The sequence below is a fragment of the Lycorma delicatula genome, chromosome 1 (assembly GCF_047948215.1).
Source record: "Lycorma delicatula isolate Av1 chromosome 1, ASM4794821v1, whole genome shotgun sequence".
Lineage (NCBI taxonomy): Eukaryota > Metazoa > Arthropoda > Insecta > Hemiptera > Fulgoridae > Lycorma > Lycorma delicatula.
In genome coordinates this window covers 250114319-250124641 of record NC_134455.1, presented here as the reverse complement: position 1 = coordinate 250124641, position 10323 = coordinate 250114319, and the positions used below count along the sequence as shown (strand labels likewise).

Below are 10323 nucleotides of genomic sequence, written 5' to 3'. Positions count from 1 at the left end.
GTTACATGAAAGAGGTTGTAGTTATGTTTTGAGGTTAACTGTAATGACATTTCTAGGATTGTTTTGGTGCAGAAATTTTAAAAGTAATTATCAATATGCTTCAGTTGCAACAATATGGAGGAGATAGTGGTGAGGATTCTGATGAGTCTACTAATGACTTAAGTCACTTAAAGCCGTTGGAAACTGGGAAGAACATTGATGTTTTGCAGAAAAACTTTTCCGTTTGCGCGGCTCCAGATGTTGTGCCAACTGTGAGTATAGAATTTTGTGAAGTAACTCTTATCAAAATATTATATATATATATTATTTAAATATTATCTATTATTTTGTGACTCTTATCAAAATATATGCAGCCGTTATAGGTTTTTTGAACCTGTTAGTTTAGACAGGCTCAAAGATACTTCAGTATCAGTACAGGTTCAAAAGAAAATTCGATATCAGTTTTACTAATCTTGCGTTTTATTTTTTTTATTTTTTCATTTTATGTGTTACAGTCTGATTGTGCGAGTTTAACTAATTAAGTATGTCTGTGCTTGTTATAAATAGATTTTCATGAATACCAGTTTTTGTCATAACTCATTCAATTCGTATTAGAGATTTATTTACTAACGATGAAGTTATTTGATATATTTTTTTGACGAGTGGGAGTCATGGATGCGGTTGTAGTTTAGAATCATTGTTAGTCCAATACCATTCTGATACCTGCAGTGTAGTGTAGGAACGAACACTTGCATAGTGTTGTTAAAATGCAGAAGTCGTGACATTAAGAGTTCAGTGTCTAATTATTGCATAGAAGACTGTGAACGACTGTTCTGTTGAAAAGATTCTATCCAACTCCTTCTTTAAGAGATCATTGGCATCAACTGAAGGAAATAGCAATATTAATCCAATGATAGTATTATCCAGTTTCCGTCTCAGCCTCTTAAATTTTCATATACTCATCTTAAATACAGTTAATAAAATACTGTGATAGTTTACTGTTCTGCAGATGAGTAGTATAAAATAGTTTAATTACTATTATTACTGAAATAATTAAGGGATCAAAGAATTGGACCAAAAAAAAAATATTGAATAATTAAATTATTTTCCACTTTTATTAATGATGTCATTTTTAAATTGATATTTTTAATTTCATCATTTTTTTAAATACTAGTCTTTCTTTCATTTTCTTGTCTAGCCTCTGGGAATTACCATACAGGTATTACAAGAATGAATGAGGATGATATGTATGAGTGTAAATGAAGTGTAGTCTTGTACAGTCTCAGTTCGACCATTCCTGAGATGTGTAGTATTTTGAAACCCAACCACCAAAGAATACTGATATCCGTGATCTAGTATTCAAATCCGTATAAAAGTAACTGCCTTTACTAGGACTTGAACACTGGAACTCTCGACTTCCAAATCAGCTGATTTGGGAAGATGCGTTCACCACTAGACCAACCCGGTGGGTTAGTAATATTATATCTGGGCGCCAATAACGTCACTTTGTTTTGCGCCCACGAAAAATCAATTCCCCTGTATGGAATGTTGTTGTCATGAGTGTTATTGTGGGAATCTTTCATTTTTGTTTTACTTTTGTTTCCGCCATTTTTATTGTCAAACAAACTAATTGTTTATTTGATGTGAACACTGCAATGATCTTGATATAAATAACTAAAATTAAAAATATTACCACATTATATAAAGCTGAAATTTTAAGCGTACGTTTAAAAAAAAAAAAAAAATCAACTAGGGTACTTCAAGACGGATGGATATCTCTAGACGTTCACCTCTAGACCAACCCGATGGGTTTTTAAATACTAGTCTGTATGACGATTACTAAACCATAGTTGATATAATTTATATAATCAATTATGATACATAGGCCAAGTTTGTTATATTAAATGACTATACTTTCTTTTACATTTTCCTATATGAATACTAAAAGGCTTTTTGGCATTTTGTGAAACAAATGCCAAAAATTAATTAACTGAGAATATTTTCTATGAATGAAGTCATTGGTAAGTAACATAGTGTGTGTGTGTGTTATGTGTATGTGCAGTCGTGTGCATGCTTGCTCAAGTGAGTTATGCTAATAACTCACTGATAACATAAAAACCAACTTGTGATCAGCTGTAAGCTTAACCTTAGTGTGTTAGAATCCCATATCAATTTAGTTAGCTTGCTTTATAAAATCAGATGTCTCTTATTGAATTTTAAAGCAAAGTGTGAATTATTATCTGTTCTACAATAATTGCTTCTTCATCATTGTTAACATTAACCCAACATTTTTGAAATTAGGTTTAAATGTAAATTAACTGATCTAGTTTCAGATGGCAATATCTGAGAAAATTGTATGTTTTCTCTGCTGGAAAAGACGTAAATGGTGTGGGTTTTGGAACTGCATGATTAGCTAGCACATGAAAGAATTTGCATGGAATTTTTGTTGTCGTAGTTAAAAGTCATTAGGGAATTGCACATGTTCCATTTCTTTGAGAAATATGCACAATTTTCTGGATAATTCTGGAAAAGATAGAAAATAGTTTAATTGCCACACATATTATGTAAATCAGGCGTTTAAAGAAATTGCTTATTTTTAATGTTTCATTTTTTGCAATAAACTTATAAATTTAATATTATTAAATGTTAAGACAGTGTTATAAACTACAAAAGAATACAAACCTATATTATTACCATGATTTTTTTATTTTAAAAGATGAACTATAAATAATTAAAAATTTAGAATTGTATTTACAGATCTGCAATGTACACAAAAAAGGAAAATTCAAGAAATGGTATCACACTTAGAGAAACAGTAAAAAAATTTTATTGTGTCAGTGTAATAAAGGTTAAAAATGGAAACAAAGGAGATTTACTATTAAATGAAATTAAAAAAAATCAAAGTAAACATCTGAAGAAAGAGAAGAAAACAATCCAATAAACTTTTTAAGTTTGAAAATAAGAAGACAGCCAGAAGAAATAGAATTTGGTATATATCGAAAATCCACATATACAGACAACATTATTGATGATGTGAATAAAACCTGCAGTTGCTAACTCTTACCTTTTTCTATGAAAGTGCTAAGTTTTGAGTAAATAAGAAGCTTAGATACAAAGCTTAGTAATTAGTAGGTTTTTATGGGCATCTAGCTGTAGCATAAAAATTGGTGTGAATAAAGAGAAACTTCTAACTTTTATTCTTTGTTTCTAAGGGATTGTTAATTCAGGCTAGGGGCATGCTAGCTTTCAAGCTAGTCTATAGTTTTATTCGAGCCATGGTGGAGTTTATGCCTGTGCGGAAACAAAAGGAGTACGCTGTTTACCATGAAACACATAATTGATTGTTAAGATTGGTGTCTAATAGTGTGGATTACTAAGCCGCTGAATTCTTAAATGAGGCAGACACACGTGGATGAGCTCTTTCTTTTTCTTGTGAAGAAAGCAAATTGAGATATTTTTACGTTTTGTCGCCGATCCAGGATTTCGGTCAGGAATTTCCAAACATGTTGGTGTACACAGATCTACGACTTGTAAAACTATAATTTGTGTAAAAGATTGAATAATTGACAAATCTAAATGGATCCACTTTCCAGCAACACCAGCAGAAGTAAATGTAGCGAAAGTTCTCTGGCAAAGACATTTTCGTTTACCGAATGTATTAGGTGCTCTGGACTTCACCCACGTGAAATTTACAAAACCCAAGTTACATGGGGATGAGTATATAAATCGAAAGGGATATGTTAGTATCTACGTCCAGGGTACTTGTGACGCCCTTGAAAGATTTACGAGTATGGGTGCAGAATGGCCAGGTAGTGATGTACCAATAATATGCGCAGAAGCCCTGTTAGGGGAATTATGTTATGTTTTGATGGTGGAGCATGTCTACTTGGTGACACCGGATATGGAATATTTTCGTGTTTAATAACACCATTCAAGCCTGCATCTGCTAACACAGCAGAGAAAAATTTCAACTTGCACCATTCCAAGGAAAGAGCCATCATTGAAAGGTGTTTTGGACAGCTGAAAAAAAGATTCCTAATTTTGGGAAACTGTTCGCGTATGTTAGGAAAAAGTGCCCAAGGTATGTTGCATAGTACACAGCATTGCAAAATTCCTTAATGATGTTTTTGATGACTACACTGAATTGTATTATTAATGTAATACATTTTTTCATGCATGGATTAAAATAAAATATAAATGAATTTTATAAATGTAAAATTAAAGAAATACCAAAATATATAAATTCACGCACACATCCAAACTTACAGATTAGCGTACGGATAGTGACATGTACGCCTATGTTTTTCAATTTTTATGTTGGTTTTTAAATTTTATTTTTTATTTATTGCTAGTAAAAAAATGTGGGATATTTCATACACTACAAAATCCCATTTCCATACCGCACAAGCTTCAAGCTTTTTTTTTTTTTGATGAGTTGGAGGAATGCCATTTACGCATGATCCATAAATGGGGCAGTGTGTCGGACTTGCACAGGTTCCGCTAGATGTTGTTAAGAGCGTATGTATATCTGCATCCTACCGACTAAAACCCCTATCTCACCACTTCTTCCCACCGAGGCCGGGCCACAATGAAGTACTCTCAGCCCCGGGGGTTGTCTTCGGGCTCAGGGGTTCGAGAATCATCGTGCATCTTTACTGTAGCCCATCTACGCAAGCGCGAACGAACTATGACTCCGCAGGAGGCTGTCCGTCCCGCCTCTCCCTCTGGTCCAATTCTTCACCTAGCAGCTGGAATAATTAGGACTTTCTCAGGTTATTCTATCCTCCCATCTGACTACTTACTCCTAATAATATGGGTGACCATAAAGAAAATGAGCGCCTATGGTCGATCCAGAACCCAAATATTTAACTTATTGTCTGGAACTATGGAGTGCCCCTTTACTTCGAAACACATAGGCACTAGCTGCCTCCTTCCAGCCAAGTCTACCGCTTTAGTTTTGCAGGGAGATAAACTCAAACCCTACTTATTCAACCGCTCGTCAACAATGACTATTGAACGGTTCGCTTTTGAGGTAACATCTCTTTCACTCCTGGCAACTACTACGAGAGCTAAATGGTCGGCATATGTGACACTTGAGATACTTTCGGGATAAGTCAGGCCAAGTACACGAGATTCCACAGTGCTGGCTCAACAACTGAGCCCTGTGGAACCCCGCACTGTACATCGGAAGACAGATGTTGGTCTCCCAGTTTGTACACCACCTTTCTGTGCTGGAGGTATCTCTGTAAAATTCGCTGAAGGTATGAGGAAATGTGCCATTTATCCAGGGCTGTTAAGATGGATATTAAGGTGGTTATTAAGATGGAATTTATCCAGGTCCAACTAATGGAATTAAAAGCATTTTGGTCGTTTAGGAGTAACACAGCCAGAATACTCCTGGAACGCCGAGTCCTATTGGCAGCCTGTTCTACCAAATCCATGATATGTTTCACAGTGTCCATCATAGAACGACGTTGCCTGAAGCTGTACTGTGTGTCGCTCAGACCGCCTCTTGCCTTGACTTCCTGCTGCAGCCTAGCCACCAGTAACCTTTTGAACATCTTAAAAAAGCTGTTTGTCAGGCACCAGGTTCTGGTTTCACCAGAACAACTAGGTTTCTCGATGAATACTAATCTAGAGAGCTTCCACTCATCTGGTATGTAATCATGTAACATGATCAGATCTACCTCCATGACTATCTTCACAACCTCTGATGGGATCTCATTCATTCCTAGACTTTTATGAGCCTTCAGACCTCATGCAGCCACGAAGAGCTCATGTTTCTTGAACAATGGCAGGTCGTTCGCAACTTTCTCCGTCCTCGGGGATCAACTGCCCTCGGGAAGAGGGTACTAACAACTCCAAGACCTGGGCAGCTGTGAGAATAGGGAGGCAGTGTCCAAAATCATGTAATCATGTAACATGATCAGATCTACCTCCATGACTATCTTCACAACCTCTGATGGGATCTCATTCATTCCTAGACTTTTATGAGCCTTCAGACCTCATGCAGCCACGAAGAGCTCATGTTTCTTGAACAATGGCAGGTCGTTCGCAACTTTCTCCATCCTCGGGGATCAACTGCCCTCGGGAAGAGGGTACTAACAACTCCAAGACCTGGGCAGCTGTGAGAATAGGGAGGCAGTGTCCAAAATGTCCCATAACTATCCTGAAGCCGTCCCCCCACCAGTTGTGATAAATCAGATCAGCAGAGAGACCTCCACACATCTCTGTTTGCCTCTTTGATCACAAATTTGTAGATGTGCTGGCTGAACAGATATTATTCTTGTGCAATCTCAGCATGTAGGCTATGACTATGATGTCTGGCCGCTTGTTGATATACTTTACGACAACCTTCAAGCTTATGTGGCAATATCAAGCAAAAAAAAAACAAAAAAAATCAACAATCAAAATTATGTCAAAAACAACTAAACCGCCTCTCTTTTTTTTTCTGTTTAGCCTCTGGAATCACCGTAAGATATTACTTCAGAGGATGATATGTATGAATGTGAGTATCTCATACTGTGATAATGTGAGTCAGTAAGTGTAACTTGTACAGTCTCAGGTCGATCATTCCTGAGATGTGTGGTTAGTTGAAACCAAACCACCAAACAATACTCATATCGATGATCTAATATTCAAATCCATACAAAAGTAACTGCATTTACTAGGATTTGAACCTTAGAACTCTCGACTTTGAAATCAGCTGATTTACAATGATGAGTTAACCACTAAACCGCCTAACATTTATTATTAACACATAACAAAAATTTTATGACAATGATGAGTAACATTCAAATGAATTTCAAAGCAGACCAGTTTGTGTTATCAACTTAAATTTTCAAGTCTAAATTTATTGTACTAAAAGCTTTATTTTTAATTTTTGCATGTTCATAACATTTTTCTATAGTTTTGTTTCTGTCATGTTTTAATAATAAAAGTTGATTTTTAAACATTTTTCATGAAATTTATTACTCCAGTTTTCTCAGAATTAAATTCCAAGTTCTGATAATAAAATTTATGCATAAATTGTTAATTTTACAAAACTATTGATTGAACTTCAAATCTAAAAAACTTGCTTTTTGAAACAGAATTTTTCTTTTTTAAGTTCTTGCATACGACTTCATCCATGCCGTTTATTGTTCCTTCTAAATCCTTTTTACTCTCAGCTAGAATTACTATATCATCAGCAAATCGTAGCATCTTTATCTTTTCACCTGGTACTGTTACTCCAGATCTAAATTTTTCTTTAACATCGTTAACTGCTAGTTCTATGTAAAGATTAAAAAGTAACAGGGATAAGGAACATCCTTGTCAGACTCTGTTTCTTATTATGGCTTCTTTCTTATATTCTTCAATTATTATTGTTGCTGTTTTGGTTCCTGAAAATGTTAGCAATCGTTCATCTATCTCTGTACTTGAACCTTAATTTTTGTAAAATGCTGAACATTTTATTTCAGTCTACATTATCAAATGCCTTTTTTAGGTCTATAAATGCCAAGTATGTTGGTTTGTTTTTCTTTAATCTTCCTTCTACTATTAATCTGAGGCCTAAAATTGCTTCCATTGTCCCTAAACTTTTTCTGAAACCAAATTAGTCTTCCCCTAACATTCTTCCAGTCTCCTCTCAATTCTTCTGTATAGAATTCTAGTTAAGATTTTTGATGCATGGCAGGTTAAGCTAATTGTTCTGTATTATTCACATTTATCTACTCCTGCTTTCTTTGGTATGAGTATAACACTCTTTTTGAAGTCTGATGGAACTTTTCAAAAATATTACACACCAGTTTGTATAATCTATCAATCGCTTCCTCACCTGCACTGCGCAGTAATTCTACAAGTATTCAGTTTATTCCAGGAGCCTTTCTGCCATTCAAATCTTTTAATGCTCTCTTAAATTCAGATATCAGTATTGTTTCTCTTCTTTAATCCTCTTCTTCCTCTATAACACCATTTTCTAATTCATTTCCTCCATATAACTCTTCAATATATTTCACCCACCTTTTGACTTTGCCTTTCGTGTTATAAATTGGTGTCCCATCTTTGTTTAATACATTATTGGGTTTTAATTTATGTACCCCATAACTTTCCTGTATGCTTCGTCTATTTTACCAATGTTCGTTTCTCTTTCCACTTTTGAACACTTTTCTTTAATCCACTCTTTTTTGGCTAGTTTGTATTTCCTGTTTATAGTATTTCTTAACTGTCTATATTTCATTTTCCTTTCTTCATCACTAGCATTCTTATATTTTATACGTTCATCCATCAGCTTCAATATATATTTTGAAATTCAAGGTAATCTACCAGTTCTCCTTGTTCCACCTAAGTTCGCTAATGTTCGCTGATTTAAGAATTTACTTTTAAACATTCGCCCATTCTTCTTCTATATTTTCCACTTTATCTTTTTTACTCAGACCTCTTGTGATGTCCTCCTCAAAAATTTTCTTTACCACCGCTTTATCAAGCTTCTCTAAATTCCACCGATTCATCTGACACCTTTTCTTCAGGGTTTTACACCCCAATCAACATTTCATTATCACTAAATTATGGTAGCTATCAATATTTGCTCCAGGGTAAGTTTTGCAGTTGACGAGTTGATTTGTAAATCTTTACTTAACTATGATATAATGTATCTGATACTTTGCAGTATCACTTGGCTTTTTCCATGTGAATATTCTTCTATTATGATTTTTAATTTGGGTGTTGGCAATTACTAAATTATACTTCATGCAAAAGTCTATAAGTTGGTCCCCTCTTTCATTTATTGGCCCAACCCACATTCATCCACTAATTTCCTTCCTTACCTTTTCCAATGCTTGCATTCCAATCTGCAACTATTATTACATTTTCATCTCCTTTTATGTGTTTAATTGCTTCGTCAATTTCTTTGTATACAAATTCTATCTCATCATCATGAGCGCTTGTAGGTATATATACGTTAACAATCATTGTCAGTTTAGGTTTCGACTTTATCCTTATTACAGTGACTATTGCTATGCATTTTGAAATACCCTACTCTCTTCCCTATCTTCTTGTTCATTATGAAACCTACTCCTGCCTGACTATTGTTTGAAGCTGAGTTAATTATTCTAAAATCACCTGACCAAAAGTCGTTTTCCTATACCCACCAAACGTCACCAATTCCTACTACATCTACATTTATCCTATCCATTTCCCTCTTTAAATTTTCTAACTTACCAACCTTTTTTCGTCTTCTAACATTCCATGCTCTGACTCATAGAATGTTTTTTTTTAATTTTCTGGTGACCCCTTCCTTAGTAGTTCCACCCGAACAGCCAAACAGGGGATTAGTTTACCTCTAGAATATTTTACCAAGGAAGGCGCCTCCATCTTATATGGGGCCTTGCAGAAAGCTACATTTTCTTGGAAAAAAAGCAGCTGTAGTTTTCCATTGCTTTCAGCTGCGCAGTACTCAGATTGAGTGATGTTGATATGACCTTTTAAGTTGTGCTGACCTACGCCCTTAACAACTACTGAAAGAGCTGCTGCCCTCTTTCAGGAATCATTTCTTAGTCTGACTCTCAACAGATACCTCTCCGATATGGTTGCACCTGTGGTTCAGCTGCTCTGTATCACTGAGCACTCAAGCTCCCTCACCAATGGCAAGGTCTCATGATTCATTGAGGGAGATACATACAATATGAATAATATTTGCAATAATAAGTGTACATGTAAATCAATTTACATGTTAGCCCTATATTACATTTGCATAATTCATTTTTGTCCAAATTAATTCCAACAGGTTTAGCTTGGGTGTAAGGAGAATCTCAATATTTTGTGACCTCGTTCTGCTATCTGATCAAAATAATATTTCTCATCCTATGATTTGTTAATTTTCACCAGTTCATAAAGTTCAGATTTGAACATACTTTCTGAGCATGGAGTATTCCTTTCTCTTTGCCACGTCAAGGTTAAATGTTTTGCAAACATTTTCAGTAATCAAATTTGTAGTATGGTACATTTTTTATTATAACAGATCATTATTTGCCACTAAAACTGAATTTCCAGAAGATTTCTGATTAACTAGCTTTTTATCAGTTTTTCATAGTTTTCTGCATTTATTTCATTGGTCCCCTGTTTTCAGGAAATTAAAAGCCAAAAGGGCATTTTTCACTTCTTCCCTACTATCAGCAAGGACTGTTTTGTAGTTCTGATCCTGTAGAAATTTTTTTCTTTTAACCATTGATAGATTTATCAGTTCACCTAGTGCCCTTCCTGAGTGTTGATTAAATGTAGAACTCATTAGAAATTATACTGGGTCTACCATCCTGTCTGGATTTGTGAATTCTGTCCACTTATGGGATTTGTGTAAAGCATTTGTCA

At 35.0% G+C, this 10323-nt stretch overlaps 1 protein-coding gene across 1 annotated transcript in view; it reads left to right on the top strand.

Annotated features, from left to right (window-relative positions):
• The window catches only part of LOC142330298 (pre-mRNA-processing factor 17), a 63761-nt gene continuing 53438 nt past the window's right edge, over positions 1-10323 (top strand). The window contains exon 1 of the mRNA XM_075375514.1: positions 1-251. Within this exon, the coding sequence (XP_075231629.1) occupies positions 96-251 (156 nt within the window). The 5' untranslated portion in view covers positions 1-95. The remainder of the gene's footprint in view (positions 252-10323) is intronic.